Source organism: Vigna angularis, chromosome 3 (genome assembly GCF_016808095.1).
Source record: "Vigna angularis cultivar LongXiaoDou No.4 chromosome 3, ASM1680809v1, whole genome shotgun sequence".
Taxonomy (NCBI): Eukaryota; Viridiplantae; Streptophyta; class Magnoliopsida; order Fabales; family Fabaceae; genus Vigna; species Vigna angularis.
The window spans coordinates 15377169-15393413 of record NC_068972.1 but is presented as its reverse complement, the minus strand read 5'-3'; the positions used below and the strand labels follow the sequence as shown (position 1 = coordinate 15393413).

The 16245-nt window shown below is 32.7% G+C and overlaps 1 protein-coding gene across 1 annotated transcript; it reads right to left on the bottom strand.

The window, feature by feature from the left end:
- Nucleotides 1-9901: 9901 nt before the first annotated feature.
- LOC108324111 (autophagy-related protein 18a) lies at nucleotides 9902-12989 on the bottom strand. The gene is made up of 4 exons (XM_017556943.2): nucleotides 12038-12989; nucleotides 11254-11461; nucleotides 10812-10938; nucleotides 9902-10209 (listed from the first exon to the last, which is right to left on the bottom strand). Exons 1-4 carry the CDS (start codon nucleotides 12758-12760, stop codon nucleotides 10119-10121), a joined length of 1149 nt encoding a protein of 382 aa, XP_017412432.1. The 5' UTR covers nucleotides 12761-12989; the 3' UTR covers nucleotides 9902-10118.
- Between the last annotated feature and the right edge of the window lie 3256 nt (nucleotides 12990-16245).

Sequence of the window (16245 nt, the reverse complement as noted above, 5' to 3'; positions counted from 1 at the left end):
CAAAGAGATACTTGAGACTCTTGTGATCACTGAAAACTTGGAATGTAGCTCCATACAAGTAATGTTTCCAGATCTTTAATGCAAAAACTACCGCTGCTAATTCAAGGTCATGTGTAGGGTAATTCTTCTCATGAGTCTTCAATTGCCGAGAACCATAAGCAACTGCATTCCTCTCTTGCATAAGTACACAGCTCAATCCTTGATGAGATGCATCACAATAGACTTCGAACAGTTTGGTCGTGTCAGGAATAGCCAAGACTGGGCCACTCGTCAATTTCTGTTTTAGTTCTTGAAAACTGGATTCACACCGATCGGTTCATACGAAAGGGTGATCTTTTCTGGTCAGCTGAGTCAACGACGCTACTATCTTAGAGAAACCTTCAATAAACCGTCTATAGTAGCCTGCCAATCCCACGAAACTTTTAACCTTAGTGATCGAACGAGGTATTTCCCATTGAAGTACAACTTGCACTTTAGCCGGATCCACCGATATACCTCCAACTGATATCACATGTCCTAAAAATTGTACTTCTTCCATCCAGAATTCGCACTTGGATAGCTTCGCATATAACTGCCTTTCTCTTAGCACACCGAGAACTATCCTCAGATGTTCTTCATGTTTCGCTCGGTTCTTGTAGTAAATAAGAATATCATCTATGAAAATGACCACGAACTTATCAAGGAATGGTCGGAAAATACGATTCATGTAATCCATGAATATAGTCGGGGCATTTGTAACACCGAACGACATCACTACATATTCGTTGTGACCATACCGAGACCTGAATGCATTCTTCTAGACGTCTTCTTCCTTAACCAATATTTGATGATATCCTGACCTGAGATCTATCTTTGAAAATACAATAGCCCCATTCAATTGATCTAACAAATAATCAATCCTTGGCAAGGGGTACTTGTTTTTTATGGTCATCTTGTTCAATTTCCTATAATCCACACAAAGCCGAGAGCTGCCATCTTTCTTCTTAACAAGTAGCATAGGAGCACCCCACGGTGACGCACTTGGCTGAATGAACTGCTTGTTCATTAAATCTTCAATTTGTTTCTTGAGCTAGGCCAACTCTGCTGGAGTCATTCGGTATGGTGAAATTGATACCGGTCCTGCTCCAAACACCAGATCTATTGAGAATTTCACTTCTCTCGGAGGAGGTAATCCTGGCACCTCTTCAGGAAAAACATCCATGAATTCCATCACAACCGAACGATTTTTACTTAGTCCAATATGTACCGAACGGTCTGAACGTTGCTCTCCTTCAATCACTTCCAAATGGGACAATATCAAGAAGCAACTAGCGCCTTCCATTAAGTCTACCCTCAGTTGACTGATCGACAACGATAGTTTCTCCTCTTCACTATGGAAAATTAGTTTCTTCTCTCCATAATCAATAAGGATGTGATTGGCAGTCAACCAATCCATTCCTAGAATTACCTCTAAACCTTGGAGAGGTAAACAAATAAGGTTCACCTTAAATCTATACCCATCAACCTCAATAGGACATCTAAAGCAAACAGTAGACGTCCTAACCTCACCGGCTACTGAGGTAGACACTATCAAGTCCAACTGCATCTCACTCTCGGTCAATCCCAATTTCTCAACACATGCCTTCGAGATGAAAGAATGTGTTGCCTCCGAATCAAATAACATACAGCAAGATACACCAAACAACAAGTAAGTACTGATAATGAGGTTACCTGAACTTGCTGCTTCAGCACCAGTGATAGCATAAACTCAACCGACTGCTTATGCTCGGCCACCCCTTCCTTGTTGAAATCTTCCAGCGTTCGGTGGTCTCAAAACTGCTCTCCTTCCCATGTTACACTCACTCTCTATATGACCATTCTTTCTACACCGAATGCAAATTTTTCCTCCAACCAGTTGAGGACATGACGACTTGTAGTGAGGTCCTCCACAATTAAAACAGGCCACTGTTCCTTGCTATCCAGACTGACCGACCGGACCTAATAGCTGAGAAGATGGAGGTCGAGTATAGGGAGTTTTCTTCGGACCCGTACTGTTTCTGGAAGAGATCGGTCCTCTAACAATCTGTTGTTGTTGCTTCTTCTATTGTTCTACCTCAAGTATATTCTTCTCTAACACCTTGGCCCTCTCCACCATTGTAGGAAAAAACTTAATACATAAACTTGAGATCAACAGTTTAATGTCACTTCTCAACCCATTTTTGAACTTACGACACTACCACTCTTCACTGGTAGCCATAGTATTAAACCTCACTAAATGTTTGAACTTATCTGTATACTTGGATACAAACATTCCTCCTTGAACCAGTTGAAGAAATTCTACCTCTTTAGCGAACCGAATGCTATTAGGAAAGTACTCTTCATAAAACTTACTCTTGAATACCTCCCAAGATATGGGAATATGACTTCCTTCTAATATTAGCTTCATGTTATTCCACCAATGACTGGCCTCCCTAGTCAACAGATACTCGGTAAACGATAGCCTATTGTCATCCGGACACCTCTTTCCATTGTAAATCCTCTCCATATCACGTAACCACTGATCGGCCTCATCTGGCAGGCACTTCCCATTAAATTTGGTCGGGTGATGTTGAAGAAAGTTCTCTAAGCTCCACTCGGTCTGATGAGTAGCAGAAGAAGATGACGCTTGATGGACAAATTTATGAACACCGAAATACGGCGCCACAAACTTGTTTAACAATTGGCAAGTGTGACCGAATCGTTTCAAGTAATAAACTCGGTAAGACCAAGTATCGTTCTCCCAAAGGACTCACGGCCTAGTTTAGTTATGTGGTTCGTTGATTATTTAAGACTTAAGAACGAAATAAGTGGAGTTTAATATGCAAAACAAAAAATAAACATGTATGCATGAATTTGATCAATGGCTAAAACAAAACACAAACACTTCAATGGAATATATGGATGAGTATGTTGTTGGGGTTATCAATTTCATCTTATCCACTCTCATATACTTTAGGAATTCAACATTCTTTTCATCATTGTTAATGTCACTCTCTAAATTACCTTGCAAGAAGGCTTATCCCTAATTACGAGTTCATACGATTCCTAGCATTCCTAATAATTAGTTCTTTTAGTGCATGAGCTTAACGGCAACCAATATACTATTGGGAGAAATTCCCCGGATCTAGACTTCCCCGTACGTTCTCATATCGACAAAATCAATAATCATGCATTGAATGAGTTAAATAAAGCAAGCATTGAGCAAAGAGGAAAAACCCTAACTAATGATGAAAGAAAGCATAGGTCTTAAATATAAGATGTAAAAACAAATTCCATATATGAGAGTTTCACAAGACTACATTGATTCCCCAACAACAATACAAGGTTTAGTTCACCATATTCATGGTGAAACTAGATGCATAATAATGAAAGAATGAAAGATAAAACCCTAGAAAGGTGAAGAGGTAGCCTGAGCATCCAAGATCCTCCTTCAAAGAGGTGGAAGAGAGAATGTTTGCTTCGTCCCAGCCAAAGATACAAACCCTAGGAAACCCTAAAGCTTATATACTATTAGTAAATTACAGAAAAATTAGGCCCAAGCCCATAAAAGTGCCGCTCAGCGGTAAAGTACCGCTCAGCGGTAAGTGCGTGAGTTGGTTTCTTCCCCTCAGCGGCCATTTTGCCCCTCAGCGGCCATTTTGCCCCTCAGCGGATCCCCCGTGAGCTCCTGAGTGCCGCTCAGCGGTAAACTGCCGCTGAGCGGTAGTTGCGGCTCCTCCTTTTGCACTTTTTGATGTCTTTTCTGATTCCATCTCTCTCCTTCTTCACTTCTTTCACCAAATTCACCTTAAAACCTGCACAAAAACACTGAAATCAAGCATAAACATGTCCAGCTCTCTTATTTCTGAAAATATGAACAAAAGCATGATTTCAAGCTAGTTTCTAAGGGTTAAAGGTTGCTTTTAGTATCAATTTTAAGCATGAAAATAACAGTTTTTCAACTGTTATCAACGCTCCAGTTGGATTCGTAGTGGTGGATATGATCTCCATGAGTTGCCTTTGAGTCGCTTCTGAGTTTGCTCTGGCAGCCTCCAAACTTTGTAACGCTGTTGTATTCTGTTTACTAGGGCATCGTTCTGTTGCTGCAGAGCTTCTATTACTGACTCTAACAATCTGTTGTTGTCAGGTGTATCTCGATCGGTAGGTTGAGGAGGAGGTCTAGGAGCCATCTTCTCTAATTAACAGAGAAAAAAACCACCAGTTTAATTCAAAGAGTCCAAAACACTCACCAACCGAATGCTGAGTACACAGCAAAAGCATAGTATACTCATAACCTACAGTATTCCTAAGGAACAAAACTGCTCTGATACCATTAAATGTAGCATCCCAAAAATATAGCATAAAACCATATCTAGAATATGCACATATTAACAATATTACAGTTCAGTTATGAGGTTAAGAAGTACAGTTCTGGCCGAACGGCCTTACCAAAATACTACATAATTTAAACTTTAAAATTCTACCGCCTAGACTGAACGATTTCCAAAATCACCAATACCGAACGGTTCTATAGAACATAAGTAGCAATAATAACCGAACGGTTCTAAGGAGAAAGTAACTCACCGGCTTGAAACCACAACTTGATCGGTTTAAACAAAAGCCCTTGACGCCGGGAGAGTTCAAACGGTGCTTGAGTGGTGATCGAAAGAAGAAAAGGATAAGAATCCTTAGAGAGAAGGTGGAGATGGTAGAGAGAAGGAGGAGATTCATAAGGTTGAAGATGAAGGGTGCATGCAGAAAAGTGGTACGAAGTTTGAAATTTTTCCTTAAATATTGTCGTCACTAAAACCGATTGGCCACTCAGTGCTGCACACCTGTCTTCCACTTTCTGAAAATTTGAACCCTTTCTCATATACCTGGCTTTCATTAACTTGGATTTTTAATGAGTTCTGACAGTAGATGTGTGACAGAAATTAGAACGATATAGTTTAGAAAATAATAATTTACCTGACTAAACGAAACGTGCCGAGGTTTAGAAGATAAGAAAAGTAAGTTTTTGAAAAATAGTAAGATTTATAAGAAAATTTTGAATAAATAAAAATAATCTATAAGGAAAAAATGAAAAGCTTGAGAAAGAAAAATATTTAAAAAATATAAAAAAGAAGAAGAAGAAGTGATGTTTGTCATACAATAATTTCTATTGAAAAATAAGTAAATCTATACATGTAATGTTTCATAATATTTAGAAATATAGAGAATAATAAATGTTTAAAAAGTATCAATGAATAAAGTCGGAAATAAACAAAATTAGCTATAAAAAAGTTAATAAATTCTTAAAAAATATATATATTCTATAAAAATTAGCCCAAGGTCTAACAAGACAGATTCCACGATAAATCATGATTAAGATGAAATGAAAGACAAAAATTATGATGTACACTATAAATGAAAGAGATCGCCAAACCAGCACAAGATATTGTAAAAAATTATTATTATGAAAAATTAAAAATGAATACAAAAAATATAGAAAGGTTTGTAGAAAATGTTATGAACAGACATAGAACCGTGAAAAGTGGTATTCAAGAACATAGAGAACAAAAAAAGAGTTAAATTTTACATATAAATGTTTAAATAAAAATACTAATGTTTATAAAAAGAAAAAACAGGATAACTATTTGAGGTACAATCATTCACTTTTAACACACACATATATTTTATATTTATTTAATATTATCCTTTTTACTCTCTTTTTTCTTAAAAAAATATAAAAATTCACTCTTTTATATACATCATTCTACCGCTGCTCTTCTTTAATCTATAAAGAAAAACATAGATCTGAGAGAAAGACAGTTAACTCAATACCTTTTAAGAATCTAACATAGTTTGACCAAAAGTATGTTGATTTTTTAAGAATTAACATTGTGAGGACAGAGAAATAAAAGAATGTCTTATTGTTGGAGAATACTCTTAAAAGCGTCTCAATTAGGATAATTCCAGATCGCGTCAGATTCAGATAATATTATTGTTATAATAATTTTTTTTATAAGATATCTATTTAAAAAATATTTACAAGATATTTTAAAATTTGTAAGCACTCGTGAATAGTTACAAATATTAAAAGAATTATTTTATAAATTTTTAAAATAAAATTAAAAAATAAAATATAACATAAATTAAAATTTAATTTTATTTAAATTTAATAAAATATAAATTAATTTTAATTTTAATTAAATTTAAATTAATAAAATATATATTTAATTTTAATTTTTTAATGAATAGTGAATACTCATAAATACAAATTATATATCAATATTTGACTTATTTAATATGACTATTCAAAAAAAATAAATACTTGGAAACATAAATATTCGCTACAAATATAATATTTCTGTCATTCATTAACTTTAGGACACCTACTTTTCAAATAAAAAATAAAAGGAAAAGAATAAGGGTGTGTTCACTTGGAGGAGAAGAATTGAGGAAGAGTGAATGGATGAATTTGAGGGAATTTGAGGGAGAATTAATTGTTGTTTGTTTGAGTGGATTTGAAGACAAATGAGAGTGAATTTGGAATTAAAGTTGATGAGAATTAATGTAGGATTTGATTAACGTGACAGATAAAACAAAATTGTTTAATTGATAGAAATTGAAGATTACCAAAATATCCCTAATTATTAAAATGATATAAAATGATAATTGTTAATGTTATATTTAATTGTAAAAATATTTATAAGAAGAAAAATATTAAAATTAATTATTAAAATGTAAAAAAATAGTAATTTAGTAAATTGAAATAATAGTAATAATTATTATTATTATTATTAATATTATCATTATTAATATTATTATTATTATTATTTATTATTATTTAAATAATGCTGCAGAATTCGAATACAGTGGTGTGGATTTGAATATGTGCTATCTGGATACAAGACGTGGATTTTGGTCTTTCTTTTCAGAATTTGATTACTCATACTCAATTACTCCATTATCAAATGGAAGGAGGACAAACATGTAAATTACTCATAAATCACCGTAAATCTTGCACATATGCGATGATTCAAAAAGTAATATATCTTGCAAATTCGCGTTTTTTCCTTTTTCCAAATCCTTGCAAATCAACATAACTTTGTTTTTCAATCCGTCTACACAAATCATGCTAAACAGTATATTCTTCACAAGTGAACACATTCTTCACAAGTGAACACATTCTTCACAAGTAAACACAGCCATAGTGAATTTAGGTGCTCAACCACTTTGCTCCCCTTCTATCTCGTTACAATTTCAAATGTAACTGCCAGAAATTTCAATCGGGATCATAATGTTTGCATACATGTTTTACAATGTTGACATTTTCACATCTTTTCAGCTGTGTAATACAATATAAGATTTTAGAGATTTACCACTTCTCATCAAACATTTCACCAATTCAATTCAAGATTTATGAGGCACAAATCCCTGACCCCAATCTTGAAAACACCAACACTTAACTTCATTCTCACTAACCCAAAATAAAAAACAAAAAAAACAATAATATGCGGATTTGGAGAATAAGCAAAGTGAGTTCGAAAAGGAGGTAGATTAAGATTCTAATTTATCAAACTGTTAATAAATTTAAGAAAATATAATAGTAAGCACAAACTTTTAGTTAATTTTTTGATTGAAATGTTAAATTTATGATAAATTTATAAAATTACAAATAATTAGTTTAATTAATTTTCATTTTATATATAAACAGCATTAAAATATTTAGTATACTCTAGCATTTTAGAAATCTATACATAAATGATACAAACTTTTAGAAACCATTTGATGTACTTTTTGTTTATAGTTAGATTATTTTATCTTTTATTAGATTAAAATAGTTTTATTATATAGTTCTATTTGATATAAGAATATCTACACTTCTATAGTTGTCTTACACCAACTTAGGGGTGAAAGTTGTCTTGAAAAATTGCAAATAGTTATAAGTAGGTATATTAGTTTGTTTTATGGATATTATTATATAATACTATTAAAATTATTAAAAAAACACTAAAAGTTAAAACACTTAATTACATATTTTATTCTATTTCTTTTATAACTTTGTAAATTTGTATCTTAATATTAACTTCTTTTCACATTTTATCCAATTTTGAAAAATCCTATTAAAGTAAGGGGAGATCAGACCATTAACTTAAAACTAAATAAAACCTAATTACCTTGAACTATCTATTTTAGTAACCATTAAAATTAATGTAAAACAATATTCTAAATTCAATAAAATGAAATGAAAATTAAACTTCTGAAATATTAAAAAAAAGGAAAAACATCTACATGTAAATTTGATGATAATGGATTTATGTTTGGCAGTAAATGTGCATTTTCATTTCCCCACAAATAGAGAGAAAGAGAATAGATAAATGAATTGAAGAAAAAGAAATGTGGTAACTCAAAAGCGAAGCAAGGTACTTACAGGGGTCTCTCTCCATTGTCATGATGGTCATATATGGGCGTTTGGAGAAGTTGAAGCACGAAAACCACCGGTGATGATGGAGATGAACCACATCGTTTACGCGGTAATAGGCTTCTCCGCCTCCTTCTTGTTTTGCGTCCCAAACATCAAGAGATGGCAGCGGAAACACCTGGCTGCCGAGAAACTAAAAATGGTTAGCGAGGCGTTGGAAGCGGCGGAGGAAAGAGCTGTGAGATTCCAAGAACGACACGACAGAATTTTGAGCCAAATATGCAGCACTTACTTGACCAATGCAGAGCTTGTTGAAGCAATATCGGGTGCTCGAGCCACCATGAACCAGGCATTGGACTTTGCCCTTCAATTGAGGAAAATTCAATTTAGAATCATCACTTCTTTCCCCGATGCAATCGACGTGCTGTTAGATATGGATGCGTCAAAACAATCTCCGACAAATTCATTCAGATAGGGTTTAGGTTACTCAACAACTGCTTCAATTTTTTTCTATTTCAACATTTTATCTATATCTTACCAGTTTCATCACATAATTGTATGTATTTATCTAGTCTGTTTTAGTATGTTCTATATATTTTTCGGGTTTTTTTTAAATTACAACAACTAAAAAAGTGATAAACCCATTATAAAAGAATGAATTATGTCAAATTCATTAAATGCTGTTACAGATGATTAATGATCTATAATAATATTTTTCGAATCTTATAAATTCTCTTGTCTATAATACTTAATGACTAAAATTTATTCAACCATTTTTTCATGATTACTCTAATTAAAAACTTTATTTTCATTTTAAGAATGTGTTTTTTTTAACCTTTTTAAAAGTAATGACTCTTAAAATGTATATTTTAAACCTTTTTAAGAAAGATTAATCATAAAAACGCATTTCTTAAAAAAGGTTAAAAAATACATTTTAAGAATTGGTTTGGAAAATAAACAATAATTACTTTTAAAATTGACGTCCTAGGTATAAGCACTAAATAGAAACATTTTCCAAAAATAAATTACAATGTTATTAATTAAAACTAAATAATTTTACTATATTAATATTCGTTAATTTATATACAATGTTTAATTAAAATTTAAGTTTATACATTTAGGCATTTTTTTAATCAACTTTTTATATTTTTATATTTTTTTCTTCAATTAGATAACGTGTTATATGTCCTGAACTCGTTTTTAATCGACTTTTTATATATCCTGACCTGACATAAAAAATTTAAAATAATTTGAATAGATCGAAATTAATTAGTGATTTTCTTTTTCAATACATTATATTTCAAAATAAAACTTAACAATGAAAGCTACAGGGTATTCCTTCGTTCCTCTCATTGACATTTACCGTCTACTAGTCAACCAACGATCCGTGAGTAAAACGAAAAAGTGTTCAAAGACCACAAATATCGTAGCGAATTCAATAGAACCAAATAAATTTAAACATTAGACGATAACCAGCTTCAAGGGCTGTAGTGAATCTGGAGGGAATGCTGCTGACAATTCATTCTAATTTGTAATCAGGTGTTAATAGTTCATATATACAAGCACCCAACAGAGTAAATTTAACAACATTAGTGGATTTAGCAGTACTAATATTTACAGTTTAAAAGTTTCAAACAACGAACTGAACAGAAAATCCAAATAGTATTGAAAGCAAGATCCACTGAAGGTATATACATGATGCATCCATACTCAACTAGAATGTGTCTTCTGCCTTTAGGAAATTATAATATTCAAGTTGGGTCATCTCTCCACCGCTCGAGGAGTCAAACTGACATCGGTAGAAGCTGCATCAACAATTTCAATAGTTACAATTTCCATTCACAGGAAAAATACCATGCAACAAAACAAGGAACTATTGCTCATTTCAGATACAACGTTATATAGGTAGACCCCACATTTAAATCATTTTATGTACTTGTTTTACGATAAAATGTTTTCCAAAACATGCATCCTTTCATCATTTGCTTGAGATGAAACGATTATAAATAAAACAACAAAATAACGATGCAGCAAGCCTTCTGGTGCCAAAATTCAAAGAAGCATCTTAACCTTGATTGAACCTTTAAATACGAAAAATAACGACACACCATCCACTTTAGGACTGTAAAAACCTATCTCATTTTTTGTTTTTAAGACTACCATAAGCACAAAACCTGAATGAAGCCACCAACATTGGTCAGATTTAGAAAAACAATGCACAGGTATACCACATAAATAGAAGTTTAATGCAGTGATATGAAGTAGGCTCTAGAGTCTAGTCCTAAAATCATACTCAATCTCTAATATCTCTTGAGCAACACCCCTCCCCCATTTCAAAAAACAAAACATAAAATGGCAGAGCATGACAAACTTAAGAGAGCACGAATATGATGCACTACTGGCATACCTGCCATCCATGCCTAGTATTACAATTGTATTCTTTTGATGGCCAAATGCCACAATATACTGCAAACCTTCTTGCAAGCGAAATTGAGCCACGGACCACTCCGAGCTAAAATACTTAGGTAGCACACCTGTAAAAACAGACAAAAATATATATAATTGCAAGCAACAAATTTCATCACATAATTAATAATTTCAAGACTGAATGAACCTTGGTAATCTTAAAATGACCAAGGTTCTAAAATACAGTCTACAGCCTAAATTGCAGTTGCATCAGCTGCATTAGCAACATCAAGGATTATGAAAAAACTGCAGCTGCAACTGCAATTGTATTGCAATTTAAAAACTCGACAGCAACTATTGTTGTTCTAGTTCTTTCACAATCACTAACCATGACACTAAATTTCCACAAAACATCATTCACAAAAAATTCATGGCGCACAAACCTTTAATAAATGAAAGAGATGAAACAGCAGTAGGGTTAGCAGGATTAGCCTCAGAAGTACTGTTCGATCTGTCATGCCCCATCAGTCCAGAATCAACCTTCAAGTTGAAAACATGAACGGTCCCCTTGTCACTGGAAACAGCAAGCCACTGCGCAGTAGGAGAGAATGCAAGGCTGTATATCTCTGCTCGGTCTGCACCCCTCCTTACCTGAAAATAATCACCCACAGATTCCCATTCAAACCTCCAAATCACTTTGATCTCATCACTAACATCTCAAAACTTTAAATGCAATTTATTTCTCAGTTACTAAGCACACATTTAGCGCCGACTATGCTAACCGTATCAGATTTATTTGAGCAAATCACAGACGCCGTCAGTTTTTAGAATTCCACTCAACCCCTGTTCTTTTAATCCTACAGAAACCCTCTTAGTTACTTGAAACACATTACCCTGACACCCTTTATTGTATATTGAGTGCAAACTAAAGAAACCAAAATCGCGCCAATGTAATTCATTCAATTTTTATTTAATATTTCATTCATATTGTATTGGGAAGATTTATAGGAGGATTACACAAAGGAAAATACTTGAATGCAATTCCTTATTGCTTTTCCAATAAAAATCTGAGTTTCACTTATATAACCCATGTTGATCTTTGATGCAAAATCGAAAGTTTTACGACATAAATTACCAAAGTAAAACTCTAATTCTATTAACAATACTAACAACACATAAGATTTATCCTTGAAGAAAAAAGAGAAAGAGGAAATGACATTAATTCACCTCTTGGAGCAATGAACCGTCGAGGGTATTGAAGAGCCTAATGAGGGTGCCCTTGGAGCTGGCGGTGGCGAGCAACCTGCCATCATGCGTGAGAGAAAAACAAGCAATTCGGGAATCGTGCGCCATGATGAACTTGGTTCTCTTGGAGGCGTAGTGCTCAACCCTAACCTGCCCCTTCTGCAACCCGGGGCAGACTAGGACCATGGTGGCCGAAACGTGGGAGAGGTCGCAGAGGCCCTTAGGGTTGGCGATGGTCTCAATTTGGTGCAGCACCTTGAGATCGGAGAAGTTGTACACAAAGATCTTGTGCGCCAGGACCACCACGATGCGGTCGCGCCGGAGCCGGACGCCCTTCACCTCAGAGCGGAAGGATAGCTCGCCGATGCAGCGGGACTGGTGGTCGTCCCAGATCATAACCTTGTTGGGGGGGTAGCGTGGGTCGGCGCCGCCACCGACGAAGGCGAGTATGTTGCAGCGGAAGAGCATGTGGACGAGGCCAACACCACCGCCGGGGCCGAAATCGCGGCGGAAGATCTCCCGGAAAGGGTCGCAGTTGTAGATGCGGAAGCCGCGGTCAGTGGCCGCGGCGAAGCATCCGGAATCTTGGTTGAAAGAAAGGTGGAGGAGCGTGGCGTCATGGGAATCGGGGGTTTGGGCGGCAGTGGCGGCGGATGCGGGGGTTGGCTCCTCGGAATCGAGGGCTTGCGGTGGTGTGTGGGACATTATTGGGAATGGAATCGATTCGAATATGGTAGAAATTGAAGTGTTTGATTCTGAAGGAAGGTTTTGGTTTTGTGTGGAGTTGAAAAATGGAAGAAGTTGAGGTAGGTCCAATAGAAGGGAAGTTGTATTGTATGTTGTCGTTTTGTGTTGTGTTGGATTGCCTTCGTGCTTTGCAAGGGATGTGTTGTGTAAACATGGATTTTCACAATCTTAACTACTTTCTTTTCTTTCTCCTCGTAAGCAAATTATTAAAAATAAAAACTAATATTTATACCTAATTTCACCCATAGAAAACACCAGAACTCAACAACCTCTGACGTGTATCTGCTATAACACATCTATTATCTATCTCTCTCCACATTTAATAAACACATTAACTTTTCAAACAGAGTTATTAAAAAAAAACTCTTCTAATAAATACATTAATTAAATTACGACTGTAATAAATTAATTTGAAATTTTTGAGACTTAGAATTTAATAAAATAACACTGTTCTGAACTTATTTAATGCACGAACGTGTTTGTAACTAAGAAAGAATGTAAAAGTTAAAAGTTTAAATTACTTTTCGATACCTTTTAAATTTGATTAACAATCACAAATTAAATTGAAATCATCATGCCTTCTTTAAGTTTATGAGAACAAATATTTTTGTTTTCCATATTTTTAAAATACGTACACTTTTTGTTTATGAAGGGAGATTGAAATGATTTTTTCCTAGTTTACAAAATTAAAACTATATTCATTCTATGCTTTAAGAACTAAAACAATTAAAACTTTTTCTGACGAGTTTTTAGTTCCACCAATCAAATATCTCTATTAAGTTGTGACATGATAGTTATTATATGTATTTCTTTTAGATAATTTATGTTTTTAGTTTATTATTTTTTATGAATTTTCACTTTTTTTTATCAGTTTCCGTCTCTCAACATTGGATTACTAGTCTCATAGACAAATGTTGCTAATTTAAGATATATTTTTTTAAGTTGCAAATTGTTACTATTTATGTTTTCAATACATTAGTGTTGATTGATTCGTTTTAATATTTTTTATGATATCGGAGACGTTCTTAGAATTTAACGAAATAATAAAATGGCAAAGATTAAAAATATGTTGATAAGATTATAAGAAAAAACAAATGAAAAGTGTGTGATTAAAATCATATTTTTGTTACACACTTTAGAATAAAACATTATCCATTTGTATACGATTATAGATTTATCGATCATATTAATAGCGATCTACAACTTAGTTATATTGGAAGCCAGTTACTGAGAATTTGGTATTGAATAGTCTGCCAACAACATGAGAACTCTCAAATATTTTGAGGATATCAAACATGCCAAATATCAAACATCGGCTACCGATACCTCTTATAATACTTACTAATGATACATTAGTATCATAAGACTTAACAAACGAAACTTGCTTCACAGATAAGGTGACCATTGGATCTCAGAACCAATGGACCCTTAAGTTGTGACTCATTTGAATGGAGTTTATGGTCAATGAAATATCATATAAATAGTACATTAATATTATTTCACTTTCACTTTTTACATTTAATCTAGGTTTGACTTAGAATTTTTAACCAAGTGCTGACTTGAGCGTTGGAGAATCTTTTTCAAACATCCTTTCAAAGAGATTAGAAGAACATATATAGAATAGTGTGAAAAAAAAATCATAAGAGAATATATTTTTATATGTTACGTTCGATCCTATAATAACAAGTCATATATTCTTTCTTTTATAATTTTTAAGATAAATATTTTAAATTTAGTAATCATATCATATGTATTATAATTTATAATTTATAATTACTTTAGTATACATAGAATAATTGTTCGTATATACTATTTGGATTATAGAAACAAAAATCCAAATAAAAATAATGTTAGATTAAATACAACATTAATGTATGCTTTATTCTTTATTTACTGACAACATTTACTAATAATTTTTTTCTTTAATAATTAACGACAATTTTTTCTTTCAATAATTACTAATAGTTTTTATCAATAAATATTATCAATTATATTTTTATAGATGAGTTTTAATTTATCGAAAAAAATGTTATTGACATATTTTTGACATTTTTAACAAATTTTGATGGATAATAATACTTAGTTTTTTGGTTGTAAATATAAAAATAATATTATTAACAAAAAAATCTTTATATAATTTTTTATACAATATAGGTTGTTAAATCTAAAAACCCATAAAAAGTCTTTATATTTTATTTAACTATATCATTAAATATAATATAAAATCACTTATTTCAATATAGAAGAAATAAAATATAATTTATTGTTTATGTTCAAAACCTCCATAGATTTAGTTTTCAAATAATGCAACAAAACCAAATTAAATCAACACAAAAATTAGAGTAGTCAAAATGGGATACAACCCTCGAGCCAACTCGGCCCACCACGGGTTTGAGCCGGGTTAAGTTAGAAACAATTGTATTTTTTTTATGTAGGTCAGATTTCAACCCGACTCATTTAAACCCGGCTTATGCGTGTTGAACCCGTGGTGAGCCGGGTTGGCCCACCAACCCACCTACCTAATTTTATTTTATTAAATTTTAATTTTATAAAAAAATATTTATTATTTTGTTTTTGCTTGAAAAAATTATTTAAGTTCCTTATTTTCAAAATTAATTAAACACTTGGGAGTGAAATTTGTTTAGATTTGTATTATAAAAAGTTTGTAATTTTTTTTTATTTAAAAAAAATTGTAATTAAGTGAGCCAACCCGTTTACCCACCAACCCATGGTGGGTCGAGTTGGGTTCGAATTTTTCTGACTCGCTAATAAATGAGCCGGGTTGGATTGGCTCACTAAGTGACCAACCTGTAATGGCCGGATCGAGTCGAGCTGGGTGACCCGTTTTAACAGCTCTAACAAAAATAAAGACTAAATTAAACACATGTGGAATAGTAAAAAATATTGGACCTTCATAAATTTTTCATCTATTTTCATAGATGTGGAAATAGTTTAATTTTGAATTATATAATTTAAAAATATATTTTAAACTGTGTAATTTAAAATTAAAAAAAATATATTTTAAATTGTATACTTACTTTTTAAAAGAATATTTTTTAAATTATATAATTCAAAATTTATTTTCATATTAAAAAATATATTACAAATGTGTAATTCAAAAATATTTTTTGAATTGTATAACACGGAAATACATTTTAAATCTTCAATCAAGAATATATTTTTAAATCACATAACTCATAATTAATTGATTAGATATATACTTACTTTATTCTTCATTAGTTATATTTAGTTTTTCTTTTTTTATTTTTTTTTATTTTTTCTTCTTATAGATTTACCTTCGTGAAACCAAAAACTTGTAAGGGGTACTTAAATATAACTTTAAATAGAGTAAGTTATTATTTTCTTGTAAATATATGAGATGCTTATGTTGTGTTGCGTGTAGTTAGAATTATACATACATGTAATTTGATAGGGAAAGATGA

Excerpts from the sequence above, each read along its gene's own strand:
- LOC108324111 (XM_017556943.2), bottom strand. The coding sequence starts at position 12,760 with ATGTCCCACACACCACCGCAAGCCCTCGATTCCGAGGAGCCAACCCCC. Across the intron at positions 10,939-11,253 it reads ATCTCTTTCATTTATTAAAG|GTGTGCTACCTAAGTATTTT; the intron begins GTTTGTGCGCCA and ends CTGTTTTTACAG. Across the intron at positions 10,210-10,811 it reads ATACTAGGCATGGATGGCAG|CTTCTACCGATGTCAGTTTG; the intron begins GTATGCCAGTAG and ends TTGTTGATGCAG.